The 21,548-nt window shown below is 44.2% G+C and overlaps 1 protein-coding gene across 3 annotated transcripts in view; it reads right to left on the bottom strand.

Annotated features, from left to right (window-relative positions):
* PTPN14 (protein tyrosine phosphatase non-receptor type 14) overlaps positions 1-21,548 on the bottom strand; it is a 170,989-nt gene that overhangs the window by 8,744 nt on the left and 140,697 nt on the right. For 2 of the 3 annotated variants that reach the window (XM_007672358.2, XM_001511252.4), the window contains 7 exons: positions 20,994-21,072; positions 18,546-20,038; positions 16,459-16,605; positions 15,322-15,540; positions 11,708-11,836; positions 9,916-10,150; positions 5,481-5,644 (listed from right to left, as the gene is read on the bottom strand). In XM_007672358.2, coding sequence (XP_007670548.1) covers positions 5,481-5,644; positions 9,916-10,150; positions 11,708-11,836; positions 15,322-15,540; positions 16,459-16,605; positions 18,546-20,038; positions 20,994-21,072 — 2,466 coding nt within the window. Of the gene's footprint in view, positions 1-5,480; positions 5,645-9,915; positions 10,151-11,707; positions 11,837-15,321; positions 15,541-16,458; positions 16,606-18,545; positions 20,039-20,993; positions 21,073-21,548 lie in introns of those variants that run through there. The other variant, XM_039914848.1, reaches the window with a different exon arrangement.

Raw genomic sequence — 21,548 nt, 5'->3', positions numbered from 1 at the left:
CCTATTTGAAGAAGAACCCCATGATGGTGAAATTCACCTATGAGGCTGGAAAGGCCAAAGTGAGACAGAGTCCCGGCCATGCTGGGGACACAAAAAGTGTAGACCTTGTGTTGTCAACACAAACATCAGTAGAGATCAAACATGCCTTACAGACACACAGAGAATAGAGCTAGAACTCCATACCTATGTTACACAAAATAATCCATCAGTCTTAGAGAGAGCCAATGTGATTGACTGGAGTTCATTAGGGAAGGGATGCAAAGAGTGGTTTTAAGCAGCCACTGGGAGGCAAGAAGGGATGTGTGTGCCGCGGATGAAAGGGGAATCTGACCCTGCCATTAGGAACGGCATGTGCCGAGACAAGAAAACAAGGGCAGCAAGCATTTTTCTTTTTTCTGCCTTTGTAAAATTCACCACTAGGGATGCCTGTTTCCAGCTGTTGCATAAATTAGCCACTGTCAATCACCACCTTAAGGCTCATTCTAATCAAACAGTGAATGTGAGTTATTGGGGGGTGGGGGGAGGCGGGGAGGAGGGGACTGATGCTTCTGGCTAGTTGTCATTTAATTCTAATGAAAAAACCCCAGTGAGAGCAAATAGTTAAACCTGTTATTAGGAAAAAAGGAAAATCACCATTAAAAATATAAATGTGCCGCTGTCCTTACACTCTAAGGTAGTGTTAGTGTGGTCTCCTGGAAAATGCACAGGACCGGGAACCAGGAGACCCAGGTTCTAATCCCAGCTCTGCCAATCACCGGCTGTGTGACCCTGAACAAGTCACTTAACCTCACTGATTCGACTGCATCGTGTCCACCCCGTGCTTAACACAGAGCCTTGTATATAGTAATAATTCAACAAATACCACAATTAATGATAATAGTAATTGTGCTATTTAAGTGCTTAGTATGTCTTTGGCACTGTAATAATAATAATGTTGGTATTTGTTAAGTGCTTACTATGTGCCGAGCACTGTTCTAAGTGCTGGGGTAGACACAAGGGAAACCGCGTGAGAAGCAGCGTGGCGCAGTGGAAAGAGCACGGGCTTTGGAGTCAGGACTCATGAGTTCGAATCCCAGCTCTGCCACTTGTCAGCTGTGTGACTGTAGGCAAGTCACTTCACTTCTCTGTGCCTCAGTTCCCTCATCTGTAAAATGGGGATTAAGACCGTGAGCACCCCGTGGGACAAACTGATTCCCCTGTGTTTACCCCAGCGCTTAGAACAGTGCTCTGCACATAGTAAGCGCTTAACAAATACCAACATTTTTTATTTGTAATCAGGTTGTCCCACGTGGGGCTCACAGTCTTAATCCCCATTTTACAGATGAGGTAACTGAGGCACCGAGAAGTTAAGTGACTTGCCCAAAGTCACACAGCTACTAAGCGCTGGGGTAGATACAGGGTAAGTGGGTTGGACACAGTCCCTGTTCCACATTGGGCTCACATTCTTAATTCCCATTTTACAGATGAGGTAAATGAGGCACAGAGAAGTGAACTGACTTGCCCAAGGTCACACAGCAGACAAATGGCGGAGCTGGGATCAGAACCCAGGTTCTGATTCCCAGACTTGTGCTGTATACCCACTAGAGGGAGCTCAATAATCATAATTATGATATTTATTATGCACTTTCTATATGCTAAGCTTTGGGTTAGGACACTAGACCCAGTCTCTGTCCCCCTAGAGTCCTCACAATCTATCATCTCCATTTTACAGATGAGGAGACTGAGGTGCAGATGACTCGCCCGAGGACAGACAGAAGGCAGACCGAGGACTTGAAGCAGGGTCTTCTGAGTCCCAGCTCAGTACTCCTTTCAACTCGGTCACATTGCCTCCAGTGAATGAAATGCTCAACAGTGTTTTTTCTCCTCTTTCCCCCACTCGATAGCACTTAGCAACACCCCATGCATCCTGTAGATAATCAATAAATAGGAATTGAAATCCTCTACTTTTCCTGGGTCCATTACTGGTTCCAGATAGGAATTCCTGTGTGTTCTTCCTGAGAGATGTTAGGCATCCGTAGCAGGCTAAGAATGGGATCTGCTGGCAGGTTTTTTGGGGCTCTCGAGGCATCTGCACCTCCCAATGGGGATTCTAACTAATGCTACCTGCTACGGGGACAAAATGAAAACTGATGCTTGCCAAAATAGGTGGGCGGGTGGGTGGCTGCTGTTTTTGCTCAATTTTGCACCTGTCAAAGGAGTGAAATGTCATTCTCAGAAGCAGCAAGATTTGAAAATCTGCTCCTTGGCAAGTGAAAACTTGACCTTTACTAATTAGCCAATCTGGGACATGAAGTCAGGCCTGAGGAGCCAAAATAAGTCTTGCAATTCCAGAACTTCTGCTTACGAAAAACAAAAATACCAGGTATTTAAATTTTACTGCAGGTATTTAGCAGTGAAGGCAAAAGCCTTCTGGGATTTGCCCAGACAAGCTGGGGGAAAGAGTCATTTAAATTGGACTTGACCTCTAGTCTTCCAGACCTGGTTTTCAGTAACTTTGGTTCAGTAATTGTGTCATTGCCTCTCTGCTAAAAGAACTTGGATTTTCCAACAGAAACTTAGTGCCTTCTGAGGGCCAATTTGTATCCAAAGAAAGGATCCAAAAATGTGCTAAATTCTGAGGCCCTACAGAAGAGGGATGGGAAGAGTAAGGGAAGGGACACTACACTTCTTTTACATAGCAAAGGGCAGCTGTGTTCAAGCAGCAGGGATGGGGAGGAGGGCTCTTGTCTACTTGCCTCCTGCCCAAGGGGTTGAAATCTTACCGTCAACGATGCCATCTTAATAATAGTAACTGTGGTACTTATTAAGTACTACTATATGCCATGCACTGTACTAAATACTGGGGTAGATACAAGCAATTCGGGTTGGACACAGTCCCTGTCCCTCTTGGGGGGCGGGGGTGGGGGCGGGGGAGCGGTCCCAATCTTAATCCCCACTTTAGAGATGAAGTAGCTGAGGCACAGAGAAGCGAAGTGACTTGCTCCAGGTCACAGAGCAGGCAAGTGGCAGAGCCGGGATTAGAATCCAGGTCCCTTCTGGCTCCCAGGCCTGGGCTCTATCCACTAGGCCATGCTGCTTCTCTAGGTCTACAGGGGCATATAGGGACATAAACTTGCTGTGGTTTAAGTTGAAAAAAAAAAGTACCATTCACATGCCTGTGTATGTTTTGCCAATTTCTGCCCTAATTTGATTAGATGGGCTTGGCAGAGGATCAGAATTTCAAGGTGTAGGATTTTTCCCAACAATACACCAATCAGCCATTATAGGAGAAGGAGCAGTTGAAGATGGATAATTATTGTCACATCTGCGATCGAGGATTAGGGGAGAAAAAAATTCACGGTCGTCATCCAGTTATCTTTGACTGCCATTGAATCTATGATCTGAATCTTGGCTTTGCAAAACTCCAAAAATGCTTTAGCCTTCAATTGGATTATCCTGTATCTGCCCCAGTGTCTAGCACAATGCTTGGCCTATAGTAAGCACTTACTGCAATTAATATCATTACCATTAAGGAGTTAGGTACATTTAGAACTCAGAGGTTTAACAACAGAAAACTAAAATCGGACTTGGATGTACTTTCATTAGCAAACCCTCCATTCAGGCTTTGACACACATTATTTGTGTTCTTCCAGTCAGTCAATCATATTTATTGAGCGCTGTGTGCAGAGCACTGTACTAAACTCTTGGGAGAGTACAATACAACAATAAATAAGAACATTCCCTGCCCACTTCCATCTACCTCTCCAGGGGTATCTGGTGAACTATAAATTCACATGTCACCAAACTATCAGGGTTGTGATGGGTCTGAAAGGAGAATGGAGCAACCTTTAATTTCTTGCAAACCTACTTAACAATGCTCCTCAAGGAAGAAATAAAGAAAAGGAAGAAATAAACACCAGAGGGAAAAACTGAAGCTAAGAAGAAAAAAAAGAGAAGACCAAAGCACAATGTGGACAAAAGTACAAAAAAATGTAACAAGCTCAATGTTCTCCCTTTCGCAGCTCTCTAAGTTGCAGATGGACCAAGAGCATCAAACTCAGTGGTTTCATTCATTTTTTTCCACCTCGTGGCTAATATCTACATTTTGGGCCAGTTAAACCCTATTTCTCTACACTTGGGAGTCTACATGCTAGGGATGTGAATCAAGAGTACAAAGACTCAAGAAAGAAACCACAAAAGAGGGAAAAGCGGAAGAGATTTGACTGATGGAGAGAATGGAAATTTCTGCTCTTCAGTTTCAACTCTGCCCAGGATTGAGAGGAAAGAAAGGAGTTCCTCCAGCCCACAACTCATGTTTTCCAAGAAACCTCTCCAGATTTAGCTTGAGACATGTTGACTGGATTTTTAGCCTTCCATTTTTCATGACAATTTTTCTTCCTCAGGTCTTAACCTTGCATTCATTTTTAGTCATGTGCTGAGGAGTCAATGGTTTCAGGAAATGGTCAGTGTGTGGAAGGAGATGTCCCATTTTTGAGAACCATGGTCTGCTACACAGTGTGGCAATGAGGTGGAATGCAAGGAAAAACTTGGGTCAAACCCTAATGGTAGCAGAGATGGGGTGGCTCTTTTCAAGCAAGGCCAGGAATGATGACGCTTAAGGCAGGAACTAGAACCATGCCGAATGCAGCAAATAATCAGTGCACTAGAACTACCTTGATTCAGGGTATAAGGGGCTGTTGATCATATGTATGTATATATATATATATATAGCTGTGTCTCTACTGGGGCAAATAATCCCATTTTATTCCAAATGCCACTTTGCTGTGTGACTTTGGGTGAGTCACTTAACTTCTCTGTGCCTCAGTTATCGGTAAAATGGGGATTGAGACTGTGAGCCCCATGTGGGCCAAGGGTCTCTGTCCAACACGATTTGCTTGTATCCACCCCAGCGCTTAGTACAGTGTCTGGCACATAGTAAATGCTTGACAAATATCATAATTATTAATTAATATTATTATGATGACATGTTCCCAGCATTCACATTAACATGATGTGCTGGTGTGTGCTTTAGGTTAATCATCCTCTAGACAGTAGACTAAAGTCCCCTAGACAGTAAGCTAATTGTGGGCAGAGAATGAGTCTGCTACCTATACTCTCCCAATTGCTCAGTACACTGCTCCACACAAAGTAAGCGCTCAGTAAATACCACTGATTGAACTGCAGCCTTCCGCACACTGGATTTTTGACATGGGCTCCCAAAAGAGTCCCCAGCCAAACGAGGGAGACTGAGAACTTAAAACAGACCCAAGCTTGAGGGACCCGAGCCATCCCCTCCATCATTCAACTCTCTTCCACTTTCCCCCTTTTGTGGTTTCTTTCTTGAGTCTTTGGACCCTTGATTAATTCAATTGTATTTATTGAGTGCTTACTGTGTGCAGAGCACTGTACAAGCGCTTGGAAAGTACAATTCTGCAACACATCCGAAGCATGTAGACTCCCAAGTATAGATACCGCTCAGAATACGCAGGGTTTTCACTTACTTCATTGTGCTCCAAGCAGCAAATCATCAGCTCCGTGAGGATGACCACCCCCGTCCTCCCTACCCCCGCGCTGCAATGGACGACAATCGGCGGGTTGCGATTCTTCGTGCTGTCCAACATGCTGTTGGTATGGCGACGCACTGACTGTATCTCCTCCAAATAGGCTGTAAGACAAAATGCAAATCAGGCCACGAGATCCTCCATGGCTTTGCATACAAGTTGAAAAATTCATGGAGAGTAGGTTTTCTTTTAAGTGACAATAATTTACGGTTCTTACAAGATCCTAATTATTTGGCCGGGCCCCACTGTGGACCAGGATCCAAAGGAGCAGCTGGGAGTCAATTACTAAATGGGAGAGTTTGAGCCTTTAAATTAAATAGTTCTTTTTTAAAAATTAAATTCTGTTTTCTCCTCTGCATATCCCCAAGTCCCCTAAGCAGATGATTCTAGACATTACTTACAGCAATTCCTGCTATTACCAGGCTGGGATCAGAACAGCAGCAAAGTCCCCTTGAAATTCCTGCCTGTCAGAGCCAATTTCTTTTGGGGGGGGTGGGGAGGGGGGCATTATCCATCTGCCCCTTTCTTCCCTTCACTTGTAGAATGAGAGAGAATGTCAACTGGGGCTCAACTTCATTCTTTTGTTTTAAAATTGGGAATAGACACTTTTGGATCTGGATTTTGGGTGAGAATATTTTGGCATCAGGAAGAGGAGTAGCCTCTCGAATTCTTCCAGAGGTGATGGGCACGGAAATTTTTCTAATTAAAGTATATTCCTTCCGTCACATGGCTGGATCAGCCGGACTGGGAGGGAGGGAGAGAGAGGGGTGGGGTGTTCTGGATCCTGTCAAGGCGGTGAATGTCCTGTTTAGAGCAGAAGGGTGGACAACACACATCTATAGCATCCTAGGTACACTGCCCATTGGGTACAGATGATTGAGGGGCAAGAAGAAGGAAAATGGGTTTAATGCAGATGTGCACTCATTTATCCTGTAGTCACCTGAGACCAGGCCAGCATGGACAACTGAAATCTACATATAATCCAAAGTGTTTGTTCCTCCTTCCCCAACTAATCTTGTGTCTCAGGTAATAATGAGATGCAAAACTGCCTGACTTTGAATTTCTCCCTCTTTAACATCTCCCTGCCTGTTCTCGGGTGAGGGGATGCCACCAGAGGAAGGAGGAGGGGCCTGGAAAAACAACACACTGAACAATCAACTCCTGAAACATCAAGAGTTACAATAATAAGAATGATGATGGTGGTATCTGTTAAGCGCTTACTTAGAAAGCACTGTTCTAAGCGCTGGGGTAGATACAAGGCAATCAGGTTGTCCCGCGTGAGGTTCACATCTTAATCCCTATTTTACAGATGAGGTAACTGAGGCACAGAGAAGTTAAGTGACTTGCCCAAAGTCACACAGCAGATAAACGGAGCTTGGATTAGAACCCAAGACCTCTGACTCCCAAGCCTGTGCTCTGGCCGGAGTTGGCCATAAAGGGATCAATGAAAATGCCATAAAGGTCCTGACCCGTGAAGTAATTTAGAGGAAGCAAGGCTCCACTTGTTACCCCTAAATGGACATTATGTCAAGCCCCATCATCAGCCTCCTGGGGAAAATCTTACACCTATGATGAGCATGTTTTTTTTTTAAAAAAATTCAATTCCTGCAGGAAAGGGTAAAACAAAAGGCACTCTTTATATGTGCCTCCAAATCCATCTGATAGTAATGATTTTTTTTTAATGGTATTTGTTAAGCACTTACTATATGCCAGCACTGTACTAAGTGCTGGGGTAGAAACAAGCTAATTAAGTTGGACACAGTCCACGTCCCACGTGAGGCTCACAGTCTTAATCCTCATTTTACACACAAGGAAACTAAGACACAGAAAAGTTAAGTGACTTGCCCAAGGTTAAAGAACAGGCAGATTGCAGAGCTGGAATTAAAACCCAAATCCTTCTGACTCCTAAACCCATGCTCTATCCACTAGGCAATGATGAAATCATAAAATCGTGATAATGATGAAATCAACCGCGTCTTCGGATGGGCAAGTCAAAGCCAATGACTGAACGGGGATGGGTGACCTGGTCTGGATGGTATTGAGCCCTTTGCTGGCAGCCCGGAGAATCAGTGAGCAGCTGGTTGCCTCAGATATTCCCAGGGAACCTCACCGCCCCTCAAATGTGCCTAAGGTACACATCTCCTCAGAAGGCTCCTGGGTCTTCCCCTCGGTGGTGGACCAGATGCCGTTTCCTTCTGGCAACAGTCTGTAGAAAGTGTTTGTCCCTGACAACCTTTAGTAACCTTTAGCAAGTGTTTGCACCTGACAACTTTTAGCAACCTTTGCCCCTGACACTTTTGGAGAAATGTCATAGTGGATAGAACACAGGCCTGGGAGTCAAATGGTCATGGGTTCTAATCCTGGCTCTGCCACTTGTCTGCTGCGTGACCTTGGGCAAGTCGCTTCAATTCTCTGCACCTCAGTTTCGTCATCTGTAAAATGGGGATTGAAACTGTGAGCCCTACATGGGACAGGGGCTGCGTCCAACCTGATTTGCCTGTATCCATCCCAGTGTTTACTATAGTGCCTGGAACATAGTAAGCACTTAACAAATACCATAGTTATTATCATTATTATCTAGGCCAAGAACTGAGGGACCAAGGGAGAGTGGAAATGCTGTAGGGGTATTCTGAACACAACTTCTCGAAGGACTCACAAGAGTCCTGGGGATTTGCTGCCGAATGTTTGCAAAAAGAGTTAAATTCAGCCCAATATTTTCAAAGTGTCTTTTAGATTGAAAGTTCTTTAGACTGAAAAGTTAATTCCTCAGCCCAGGCTTTGCACGGGGAGCATTTAAATACTTGTGATGATGTTGATTCTATTCAGAGCGGATCCTTCTCATTTTATTTATATTGTGACAGGGACTTTTTGTGGGTTTTTTTTAAGGATTTATTAAGTGTTAAGCACTGTTCTAAGTTCTGGGGCAGAAACAAGTTAATCAGATTGCAAACAGCCCCTGTCCCACATAGGACTCACAGTCTAAATTGGAGGAAGGAGGATTTAATCCCCATTTTACAGATGGAGTTGTTGGCAGGGAACATGTCTACTGACTCTGTTATATTGTACTCAGCCAAGAGTTTAGTACAGATCTCTGCACACAGTAAGCACTCAATAAATACAATGGATTAAGTAGCTAGGCACAGAGAAGTTAAATGACTTGACCAAGGTCACAGAGCAGACAAGTGGTGGAGGTGGAGCCAGGGTTAGATCCCAGGTCCTCTAACTCCTAGGCCCATGTCCTTTCCACTGTCCACACTGCTTCTCACTGAACCTTTTTTTTCCCCAGGAGAGGTAATCCCAAAGCCTTTTACTTCCTAATTGCCAGATGAAGTTTTGCCCCCACGATATATCTGTACTGGAATACTGCATGCAATTCCATCAATCAAGCATATTTATTGAGCACTGTGTGCACAGCTCTTTACTAAGCACTTGGGAGAGTACAATATAACAGACACATTCCCTACCCTTAACAAGCTTACAGGTTAGAGGGGGAGATGGATATTAATATAAAGTATGGATATGTGCATAAGTGCTGGGATGCTGGGGGGCGGTGGGGAGGCTGCATAAATGGAGCAAGTCAGTACGATGCAGAGGCAGTTGAAAAAAAGGAAAAGAGGACTTAGGGAAGGCCTCTTGGAGATGTGCCTTCAATCAGACTTTGATGCAGGGGAGAGTAATTGTTTGTTGTATATGAAGAGGGAGGGCTTTCCAAGCCAGAGGGAGGAGAAGGGCAAGAGGTCGGTGGTGAGATAGACAAGGCCCTTACCATATCTTAGAAAGGGCATGCTAGCCCTGAAAAAGACAAAAATAAGATAATCAGGAGAGTAGAGTCACTTTCAAAGGAAGGTGGGCTACGAAACTAGAACTATACTATGGACAGTTCAAGGCCTGGAAAGAAGTTTGTAAACTGATATATTGTGGGGGCAAGACAAACCAAGAATTCCTATATACTAAATCCCACAACCTCAGATTGCAAGGGTACCAACTGAAGTTTGATGAGGGACAGGGATTTAATTGATTTGTACCTAACCCAGCACTTAGCAAAGTGTTTTGACACATAGTAAGTGCTTAATAAGTACCATAAAATGAACATACTCGTCGACCCTTTCCGCTGCTCTCCCCTGGACCCAGTTTGCCATTTGGTTAAATTGCAGGACCCCGGACTGGATCGATATTCTGACAAAGGTCTGTCCAATGCTGGGGAAACAGGGAGCCCTGCTTCAGTTTCCTAAAGGCTATGTTCCATTTAGAATGTCCCAATATTGGTCCTCCGTATTGCTCGCTCACATTTAATTTCGTAAAACATTCTTCCTACTGCAACCCATTGTGTCTCCAATTGACCAAAAGCAACTCCGGAAGTCAAGCAATGACTTACACAGAAAGCCTTGGACTTCTTCTGGACAACCGTGGTCTGGCCAATCAGTATATTGCAAGTGCCACACTGTCCTCTCTTGCCCAGATAAAAGATGCTTGACCTTCAGACCTGTGGTAGCATAGCAACCAGAATCAGTGCGGAACTTTGTGGTCACCTTGAACTTCCCGTAGGTGGCCGAGCTGTGCTTGGAGCCCAGTTTGGGCCAGTATCGATGGCTCTTAGTCCTTCCTCCCTCCTGAATCACAAAATGCAAAATGCAAAGGGTTAATGGCAGCTCTCCACATTAGGGTACAAACCAAATTCTCAGAAAAGAACACTAAGAACTGCTTCAAAGTCACTAACTAAGCAACTCTGTTCTGGGTCCAGTAAAATGTGAGTGATATATATAGTCAGGAATTAGGGGTGAGCAAAGTATTAAGCAGTAATAAATCATGGTAATAAATGGAGTAACAGTAAGGGAAATTGAAACTTTATGGGCCTGAATTCTCTAGTTCTATAGAGAGTTAAGTCCATTAGTGCATTTCTATCTTTGAGAATCCCTCACATAAAGTCTGATTCAAGAGCCCCTCCCAACAACTTCTACAGGTCTGCTGGGTAACACAAACTGACTCCCACGGACCATAGTGTAGATGGGTACGCCATGGGATATGAGAGGGAGAAGAAGATGTGCACAGTGTGCTTGTAATTTTACATCCTGCTTCTGCAGAAGCACATATATAAATCAGATGTTGCTTTCTAGAAGCAGCGGGCCTCGTCCCTCTGCTGGCCTGGTCTCTTTTCCGAACAGGTGACCACACAGCAACTCTGGGTTCCACAGGACAAGGAGTGTCTAACCCAAATCCCACCTACTGTAATTTTTGTCCACTCCTTGTCCTGTGACTTAGAGCACGGGGCCCAGGACGAGGGGTGGACAAAAATTGCAGCAGGAGAGATTTGGGTTAGTCATTAAAAAGAACTTCCAAATTGTAAGGAAGTTGAAATACCAAAACCCCTGAAGAGGGGTTAGACTACAGACTACAGGCCCTGAACTGCCCAAGTTTGGAGCAGGACTTAACCATCCAATTGTCTTCATGACTTTCTTATGTAACCAGTGCAGAGTGCCATAGTCCAGTCGTAACTATATACCAAAGACAACAAAGATGTCCAGCTGCCCAGATTTGGACAAATCCAATGCAAGGGGAAGGGAGAGGTGGGAACGGGAGTGAGGGCAAATTGAGAAAAATGACCAGAGGAGAATCCATGGCTCTTCCTCTTTCCAGAGAAAGTAGTGCTCAGAGTTATCTGTTGGATAAGCCATTGCCAAGTGCCAGGTTTTAGAGCCCTGCACGTAGATCTCCAGTTACAAAAGAAATAACTTGTTTGCTTTGGCAAATGAACAAAAAGAGTATCTCTCTTCCCCAAAGGATGGAGACCTACATGAACAACTGCTTCTGCTCTCTTTTCAACTGATAAGATGGACGGTATTTGAAGCAGCCTGGCTCGGGGTTGGGAATACATGTCACTGTAACCAGAGCAGTTTGGGGTTTTTCAGACTCCAGTAGAGAGAGTGTGGCTTTGTTTGGCACACAAAAGTTATCTGACAAAACTGAAGTTTGTTATTATTGTGTTTCAGTCCATGGCCATCTGAGGAATGGAGTGGGAGAAAGAAGGGTGAGAAAATTGAAGAATAGCTTATCTCAACACAGAAAGAACAGGAGAAAACAAGTGAATGCTAAAGAGAAAGGAATTCATGGGCAGAGGGAAGGGACCGAGTGGGTCCTGAATAGAACCTCTTTGCCTCTGCTTCACCTACCTCCTCAGCTGTGACCATAGCAATCACGTTCACTCCCTGTTCCCACACCATTTGCCAGAAATCGTGGCATGTGTGAGGCAGTGGCCCCTGGGTGGCTATATAATGCCATTCTTCCCCACCAACAGCCACCTGGGTGTCAGGGAAAAAAAAAGCATCGTTAGCAATAAGCACATGGCCTGGACTGTATCTACTGTTACTTGGGGTGGAGAGAAATCTGTTCCTCCAGAGTCTATGTGGTGCCCCCAGAGTTGGAGGAGCTGTATCACTCGGTTGAGGAGCAGCTTGGCTCAGTGGATAGAGCATGGGCCTGGGAGTCAGAATGACCTGAGTTCGAATCCTGACTCTGCTACTTGTCTGCTGTGTGGCCCTGGGCAAGTGACTTCACTTATCTGTGCCTCAATTGCCTCATCTGTAAAATGGGGATTAAGATTGTGAACCCCATGTGGGACAGGGTCTATATCAATCAGTCAATCATATTTATTCAACAGTTACTGTGTGCAGAGCACTGTATTAAGTGCTTGGCAGAGCAAACAACAAGTAACAAGAGTAACAAGTTGGTAGATACATTCCCTGCCCACAGTAAGCTTACCCCAGTGCTTAGTACAGTGCCTGGCACATAGTAAGCTCTTAAAAAACATCACTAAAAAGAAAAAAATACAGGAAATTATTTCCAAACCACTTTTCTTAAAGCATGCTTACTTGCCCCATCTTTAAATAGAGTTCTTCAAAATTTTAGTTGTTCTAATACATTCACAAAAATCACTTCAATGTCACCAAACCTCAAACCCCACAAGTTCTTTACTTTTCAGCTTTTACTTTGACAGCAAATCACTAACCAAATGGAAGTTGGCTTCTATCATTGTCTTCAATAAAAAGGGTATCTTTAGCATCTGTTGATGGCAGAGATGTGAATTTCAAATGAACAGATTTACCACAGAAATGCTGGCCAGTTTTCCACCAATGAATTTAAAGCTAAGGCCCCAGAATTTATCAATAACCTTGAAACAATTCTTTGTCCCTCAACACAGATTTACTTTCAGATGAAAGTCTGTGTATATTTGTATCGGGTTATTTTATCTCACAATCAAATCATATTTATTAAGTTCTTACCGTGAGCAGAGCACTGTAAACTACACTATCCAATTTAAATATCTGTATAGTCAAAGGACGTATGGACTTATTTTCAAAACTACTCCACCTGCCTCAATCAGTACTATATACTAAGAGCTTAGTCTGTGGCTCACAGATTTAGTAGACAAGATCCCTGTCAAGGAACTGACAGTCTACCAGGGGAGACAAGCACTAAAATAAATTACAGGTAGGAGGCAACCATGGAATATAAAGATATATACATAAATGCAACAAGGACATGTGAATACCCAAGTCTTAGGTGATGCAGAAGCCAAAGAGGCAGTTGGGGGTGAAATGGGGAGGGGAGATGAGAGATTAAACAATATTCTCTGTACTAAATAACCTGGTTCTAAAATCTAAACTATCCCAGTTATTATCACATTATTGGATTGGGTTTAGGTCAATTCTGGTTGGCAGAGAGTTCTGACAATCTACCTTGGCAAGAGATAAAATATATACCCTGAGGTTCTGCATGGATAAGGGCTTCGTTTATCTGCACACTTGTGATCCAAACATTAGGCTCTTTGGCACCCTATGCCATGGAGCTGAAAAAATTCCCAGAAGAAAATATTGCCCAGCATTTTATACAACACTGCTATACAGTGATGGAAGGTTATTAAAAATTCACACACATACACACAAACACACAACACACAGCCATGATAGATTTCCCAGATGTGGGTTGTACCTTCTAAGCGAAAGAACATCTGTTTGGCATCTGCTCACGGACAACTGGAGCACAAAAAAACCAAATACTGGCAAGATCCAGAGCCATATTCTAAGGCACGAGTACATGTTCTTGCTGGTTCTACAGATGGATTAGTTGTACATGTCCAGCACTGATGCACACATTGAAAAGTGAGCCCCTAAATGGACTAGACTATGTTCCTTTGGTAACACTATTCCCTGGGTATGATTTGAAAAGTGGTTTTCTTTTGTTGTTGTTGCTTTTTTTGTTTTTCTTTTCAAGTGAGCAGATGGAAAATGGTGGATTAGATTCTAGCAAAAAAAAAAAAAATGTAACTCATGCAATTCCCACCAGCTACCCTGTCAAGAGGGTGGGTTTTGCCTCTGATCTGCTCTCTTGTTTAAAAATGGTTTAAAATATCCTAAGGGGAGTCAAGGAGATTTATTTTCCTTGATCTCCTTAGGACTTTTTATTTTTGTGACTAAATAAACAACCCAATCAGCGTGTGTTGGGTTTTCTGCCGCTCTGTCGTTCTTTCAACAATATTTTTTGGCACCAAGAAAATGCCAGAAGCTATCATCAGATATGAAACTCTACAGAGTCTTGATATTCCATAAATAAACTGGTTATACCTGGGATATCAGTTAGGTGCTTGAAACCTGGAAGCTGAAATAAGCATACAAATAATTCTTCATCATCATCATAAATAGCGTTAATCGACTGTTGTGGGCAGGGACTGTGTCTACAAACTCTGTTAAATTGTTATACTGCACTCTCCCAAGCATTTAGTACAGTGCTCTGCACACTGTACGCACTCAATAAATACAATTGATTGATTGTCTTCTATTCTAAGTGCTGGGCGAGTATAGAAGAGTTAGAAGATATAATCCCTGACCACAAGGAGTTTACACTATGGATAAGAATAGGCTAGAGAGCTGCTGCTCTGCGGATAAAGAATCATTTGTGTAACACACTTTATTCTGCTATAACGTGTTTTCACTGCAATGTTTTGGCTAAAATGCTGTTAGGCAGCTAGGGAACGTTCTTCTGACAACTTGAGCTTGTTTATATAAAGCACAACAAAGTGTCCAAAGATACAGTTTGTTCACACGCACATGTACTATACAAGATTTTCTTAGTGCAGGGTTTTGCAAGAACACAAATCCGGGGTGTACTGTGTGAACAGCTGTTGTGTGTGTGGTTTTTTAAAATTTCCTCAAGGGTAGCATCTTGCTGGCGGGGTGTGGGGCGGGGCGGGGGGGAGAATCACCTAGAATTTAGCATGCTGTTAAATTAACCCAATTTTTAGGAATGTTCAAGAATGAATTGAGAACATATAAGGTCACCATGATCATTAACAAATGAACTCCCTGTTACCAGATGGAAAATAGATTCCCCTTTAGAAAATTGCTAAATCCAGGGAAACAAAAGTGACGTGGTCATCTGTGATTCTATAGCATCATTCATCCCATAATTACCAGGAGGAAGTGATTACTGCACTTAAGATATGCACCTCACAATACTCCTGTGTGGTAAACCAGACACAGACTTTTAGTAACTTGGAGGAAATTAGCACCATAGATTCCGGTTCTAATTTCAGGCTGAGTCTGTTAGACTTTACTTCCTCCCTGTAATAACAGGTGCCCATAAGTGTTTCCTGTTCTACAAAGAATCCTGTAGGGATGCTGAAATAAACCTGTGAGCTTTGGAAAACTTCTGCACTCAAACTGCAATTCCTAAGGTTCCTGTCACTGAACTTCCAGTCCTCCCCAGCTTCTCCTTGGTCCACCATTACCTTTATGTGGGAGGCATTGATGTAGCCGGTATTATTTTCTTTGGTTGGGACCAGTTCCACCCGGTTCTCCTCATAGGGGACCACTTCCCGGATTCGGCTGCGCTCCGTATTCTCAGGGAGAGCTGCGGTGGTGAAGACGCCATCTGGCTTCTTCTTTGGAATCTGCTCATATTCGGTGAATACCATGCCCTCCTCCAGCTTCTTCTTTAAGGACTTGAACTGAAAGGGAAAATGAGTCTTGACTCTTTTCCTTTATTTCATTAAATCATCCTGAAAGCAGCCAATAAAGCACTAAATGACAAGTAAAGGATATGAACTCATGTTGGGTCTTTGGTAACTCATCTACCTGCAGTATATCCTTCCCAACAGAAATGTCCCCATCAGCCCCATTTAGAAGAGAAAGCCGGTTATTTCTATTTGAGATAGATACTTGTTTAACTGAGAGTGCAGAAAACTAGGAAAACAGAAACTGTCCCTGTTTTGTTTGGTTCATCTGATCTTTTAGAGTTCTTTGAGTTTTTTTATTTCTATTCAACATTGTACTGATAGAAACCTTCCCTACCTTCTCATTTGGTTTAATTACTAAGAGCCACATAAGAAGTGGAGAAACAGAAGCATAAATAAGAAATAGTAATTATTATTATTATGGCATTTATGAAGTGCTTACTATGTGCTAAGTGCTAAGATATGAGATTATAAAATCAGATACAGTTCCTGACACAGTATATAGGACTTATTATATTTTAGGGCATATAATCTATTTTATCCCCATTTTCAAATGAGGAAATAGAAAGGGTGACTTGCCCCGTCATGAAGTAGGCCAGGGGCAGAGCTGGGATTTGAACCCAGGTCTACTGATTCCCACTCCTGTGCTCTCTCCACTAGGCCATGTTACCACGCTGTTGATCCCTTCTTGTCCACAAAGGGAATCCCTAAGGGATGGACTGAATAATTTAATTCTTTGAGCTGATAATCAGGGGTTGGCCCTCCTAAGCGGCTTCTGTTAAAGGAACGAAAGGGTTCAACTAGACGAGTCCTGCCCATTGAGATCCAGGCTGAAGGGGAAAGGGGTGTAAAATCGTAAAACACCAAGAATGATCCCGGGAAGGGAGAAATTAATTAACCTTTAACACTTACCCTTTCATCCATGGGTACGTGGGTCCCATCATCAAGGTGGCTAACTTCGGGCCCTGAGATCCGGGCCACTGAGAGGCCGTTCAAAGCAGCCAGCATGAGTGGCCTCTTCTGGCCTTCCAGCCCTGCCATCTTCTGCTTCTCTAAATTCTTTGGCAAGAAAAAACACGTTCTCATCTTCAGGTGATTATTTATAATACCAGGAAAATGCTGGAATGCTTTCTAATCTCCCCAAATCTGCAGCTCCTTAGCCAAGGAATGCAGATGATCACCATTAGTAGAGTAAATTCAAATACAACTTTCCTATTCTTCCTACTGGCCAAGGGGCCTGTTTCAACTTGCATGCTGCGTTTTTAATTTCAAGAAATGCTCTGAAAGCAAAGCCTGCTTCACCAAGCAATGTGCAAATCAGAACTGAGAGCTAGTGCAGTTGAGGGATGGGAGAGGATCAGTAGTTCCCAGTAGATCAGAGATGGCTGTTATAGCAGGGATTCCTGGGAAATTGATCATGGTTTTGGTGACAATCTCCCAACTGGCCAGTACAAAACAAAATGTGAATTACGAGAGGAAGCAATCTTTTCCCACTCTTTTTCCCTCTTCAGCTAGGCTGATGTGAGACTCGGGATGTGAGTCCCAAATTTATTACCAGTTTTTGATTTAGGGAAACTTATGAAAATTATTTAGATGAAATAGGGACCAGAGTCACCAAAGATGTCAACTTTCTCTATTTCAACCATAATCCAGTAGAAACTGTGGAATGGTCATTTTTCTTTCCCACCTCTAATTTCCCAGGATGTAGTAAAGGCCAGAATTTCTGCAGCTTTCATAGCAGTGATCAAACCCATGGAGTAATAAGGTCCTGAGGCTTTAAGGGTGAGGATAAAAGGTGGGGAAAAATGTGTCCCAAATCAAGTTTATCGTGAGGGTTGAATGTCTGAATTAGGGATCAGATTGACTATACCTCCTCCCTTCCTGTTCATTCAGGATACCTCCAGACCAAAACAAGCAGAAAAACAGCAGAAACCATGCAAACAACCATGGAGTAAATTTGAAAAGTCGTTCTCACTTAAGGACTTCTGCAAACCCTAGGCAACTCAGCCTCACAAACATGGTAAATTGAAAGCAAAGTCCCTCTGGATTAAGTACAATAAAAATGGTTTCGCAAAGGGACTAAAATTTCAGAACACTGAACTTTAATATGGATTTTGATATTTTCAGAGTAATAAGTAGGACATCACAATTTTTTTTATCTCTGCCCAGTAACTGATCTACCTAATAATAATACTATTATTATTATTATTATTATTATTAATAAATGAGCTTCTCCACTGGACTGAGAACCTCTGGTGCCCAAGCACCATCTCTGCTTAGGACGATATCAAGGACCTTGTCTAATCATGGATTTAAACTACTTAACTCTTTACATAAGGTTTATGGTATGAGAATAGGTTGAACTGCTAAAATGAAATTATTCTTCATACTTTGATGATTGTGAAGTTCTGGTTTATCCATTCAATTGTTTTGGTTTTTGTTGGTTAGGTCTAGCATTACTAGTAGTACAGGTGGTGTGAGTTCATTGAAAATGGGGCCAAAACACACTGTGGGCCTAGCTATCCTTGTATTACAATCTAGTTAAAATAACCCTCATCTGCTGCCTCAGAAAAATACAATGAAAACAAATCCTTTTTGGTCCTCCCAGAGAAGTATAAGGTTAGGCTAACACAAGCAGTGAATCAACATCGGATGCTCCCTAGCAGTTTGAGCCCAGTCACATTTTGCTTCCACAGATACAGTAATAATATTTAGTACAAGTAAGTCAATAGGGGAAGGCAGGGATGGGATTCAAAAGTGTTTGAAGGTACTAGAAAACTTGCAACTTGGAAAATGTTACTTGGCTTATTTTCAACAGATTTTTTTTTTTCCCACTTGGAAAAGCATTTTCTGAATACACCTCTGGGCTCATCTCTGTGTCTGAAAGAAATCCTGTCCCGGGTTGCGGATTCTGAAACGGGATAAATGGGGGGGAGAAGAGGGAAGGCTGAGGAAAACCAGCATGGTTCACTCACCGTACCTGAGGAAATATTACTTACTCTAATCATCATTTCTCTTTCAATAATGCTGTCTTCTAATGAAAACATCTCCGACACCGGTCTCTCCTTCACGGGTTCTTTCTTGACCCTCTCCTTCACACTCGTGAGGTCAGGCTCTGAGATGGATGGCCCTAGAGAGGAGCCATTCACCGCCAGCTGATCGGTACGGGCCACGCTGATGGCCTTGGTGGGCCCCGGCCTCATGGCCCTGGCCCTGGCGACGGCCACGGAAATGCAGACTTGGTCCTGTCTGAGCGCCCCATTGCTTACACTCTTCCTTGGCCCGGGATACTCCGGAGGAGGTCTGTTGGGAATCCGGGCCAATGCGGCTTGTAACTGGGCACTGTATTCCAGGTTCTCATGGAGGGCGGGTATCTGGGGCACGGATCCTGGCGCCTCTTCTTCCTCCTCGCTCTCGCTGCTGTGGATCAGCATCGTGGCATCCGAGAAGGTCTTCTTGTGGAGGTAGGTCGGGAGCTGTTGTTGGACTTCCCGGCCCATCTGCATGCTTCCCGCCTCCTGTGGCGCCTGCTCGCGCAGGGTATTGCGGCGGGGCAGGGGGGCATTGAGAGTCTTCAGGGCCATGGCTTCTATCCCACGCACCATGTTGCTGATCACTTCCAGGCTGTGGTGCTTGTTCGTGGCTGCGTGGTGTTTGGCCGCCATCAAGGGCTCACTGACCTCCTGAAGGGACTGGTGGACCACGGGGGAGCTGTCTTCTTGGAAAGTCTTTACCGACAGCTGGACCTTCCTGGTGACCAGGTCGGGGCTGCTGCCGCTGACGTACTTGTGGCGGTGGCTGGCCAGGTCTGGCGTGCTGGTGGCCGGGCGTGGGCGTGGGTAAGGGGGCGGCGGCCTGGAGAGATAGTTTTTGAGCATGTGGGTCGTGCTGTAGCCCTGGTGATTCTGCAGCTGCATGTTGGCGAGCTCTGGGGTGCTCACCGTGTGGGATATGGCGCTGGCCGCCGTCTTGTTCTGCACGGTGTGGTTTGGGGTCGGTGGGTCACAGGGAGCTACGGGCTTGTTATACCCGGCCTGCAGTCCGTAGGGAACCGTGTAGGGGTGCCTCTCCCGCATTTCAGGTTGGCTGTACACTAAGTCTTCCGGTTGCTTGTAGGCATGTGTGTTCCCGATGTTGAGGTTCCTCAAAGACTGACTCTGGCTCTCCGTGGGCATCACGCCCCTCTTCATCTGCCTCATGACCGTCTCGTAATCCGGCGTGGGCCGGTAGGACGGGACGATGATGGCGCTGTGTCGATGGCTGGGGATGTAGTCGGCTCTCATGATGTCACTCCCCGGAATGCTGAGGTTGGAGGACACCGGGGAAGCCTGAATGAAATTCTGGGAGCAGTTGAGAGAGTTCATGCTGTGGGCGCTGCAGACACTGCCGTTGGTCACAGTCCCATTTAAGTAATTCAAGTCCATCGCGCACCTATCCAGGCTGCTCTGAGACCGGCCGTAAAATGCTTCCTCGTTCCCATGGAAAATGCTGTCTGCAATGAAAGTTGAACAAAAGCCCGGGAGCCACCGGATTAATGGGCATTTTCTGCTTATAAATGTGGAAGAGGTTTTTTGTTTTTTAAAAGAACAAGCTCTCCCAAAGGAAAACTGTATCTGCCTTGGTGCTGGTTAAACCAACACATATTAAACAAAAGCTCTCAAGTGTCCTGTAAGCCTGAAAGAAGACACCTAAAATCACGATTCAATATACTCGCCTAGGAAGACTTGAAAGATTATTTTTACATTTCATTTTCTGGGCTATCCTGGCAGAGATCTGTCAACTTGCTCCTGAGCTTACTATGAAACTGTATTTTTCAGTCTTCTCCTTTCACTCCAGTGGAAAGAGTACGGGCCTGGTAGTCAGAGAACCTGGGTTCTAATCCCGGATCCACCACGAACCTGCTGTGGGGCTTTGGGCAAGTAACTTAACTTGTCTGGGACTCAGTTCCCTCATCTGCAAAATGGGGATCCAATACCTGTTCTCCCGACTATTTAGTCTGTGAACCCCATGTGGGACCTGACTATCCTGCATCTACCCCAGGGCTTAGTACAGTGTTTGGCACATAGTAAGCACTTAACAAATACCACAATTATCACTATCATTATTCCCTTTTATCTCAGCCTTCCTCATCTTGCTTCCCGCTCCCCTACGATCCAAAGTTCTCTCATCAAGGTCCTCAGGAACAAAGTATGATTGAAAGAACGCTCCCAAGATCATCTCTGCACCCCACGGCCTATGTTCTAACCAAAAGAGTCCAAGGCAGTACCCAGCAAGTCGATTTGGGAGGCTCATGGTGGTATAAGTACTAGACTCCCCCTCCCTTCTCCCCTCCCTGACTCAGCACAGAACCAATCAGCTGGATAACTCATGACCAACAGGGGTAGGATTTGCCTAATAGTCCCCCTCCCTCTTTCCCTTCTCAGATAGGAAACACATGCCTCAGATACCTTGTGAGGTGTGAGTTTCTGAGTAGTGTTCTCCACACTGGATGTGCATAGGAGGCATTATATATGGCTGCTGCCGGGGCTAAAAGAAAGCAAAAACAACAACAATGAAACTCAACAAAAGACCAAAATTCAAGTTTGCCAAGTCAGAAAAAACAATTGACTTTTAAGTTTTCAGGGTTTGTGGGTTTTATCATGCTTCTTTTTTGTTGCAGGGCTTCTCTTTCCTGAACACATCACAACCCATTTGCCCCTCTATTTCACTTCTCACAAGGGGCATAAGTGAATAATAGTGATTATTACTCACCTGCCTGGGAACAGACTAAGGGTTGGCTTTGGATTATCGCTGCACTTGATCATCCAATCCACTTGTGCACCAAATGTGCCTATGACAGCTCTGCTCATCCTTAAAATGAGCCACTGACTAGTTTTTGAGCTGCTACTACAAGAATCTTCTTTTGGAATCCAACCTCTCATTCTTCTTAACTAGGTTGAATAGATTCCAATTCAACATGCTAAGATTCCGGGCCATTGTCTGGGCACGTTCTACTGTCTGGA

This window comes from Ornithorhynchus anatinus, chromosome 19 (genome assembly GCF_004115215.2).
Source record: "Ornithorhynchus anatinus isolate Pmale09 chromosome 19, mOrnAna1.pri.v4, whole genome shotgun sequence".
Lineage (NCBI taxonomy): Eukaryota > Metazoa > Chordata > Mammalia > Monotremata > Ornithorhynchidae > Ornithorhynchus > Ornithorhynchus anatinus.
This window is presented reverse-complemented; position numbering and strand designations above follow the sequence as displayed.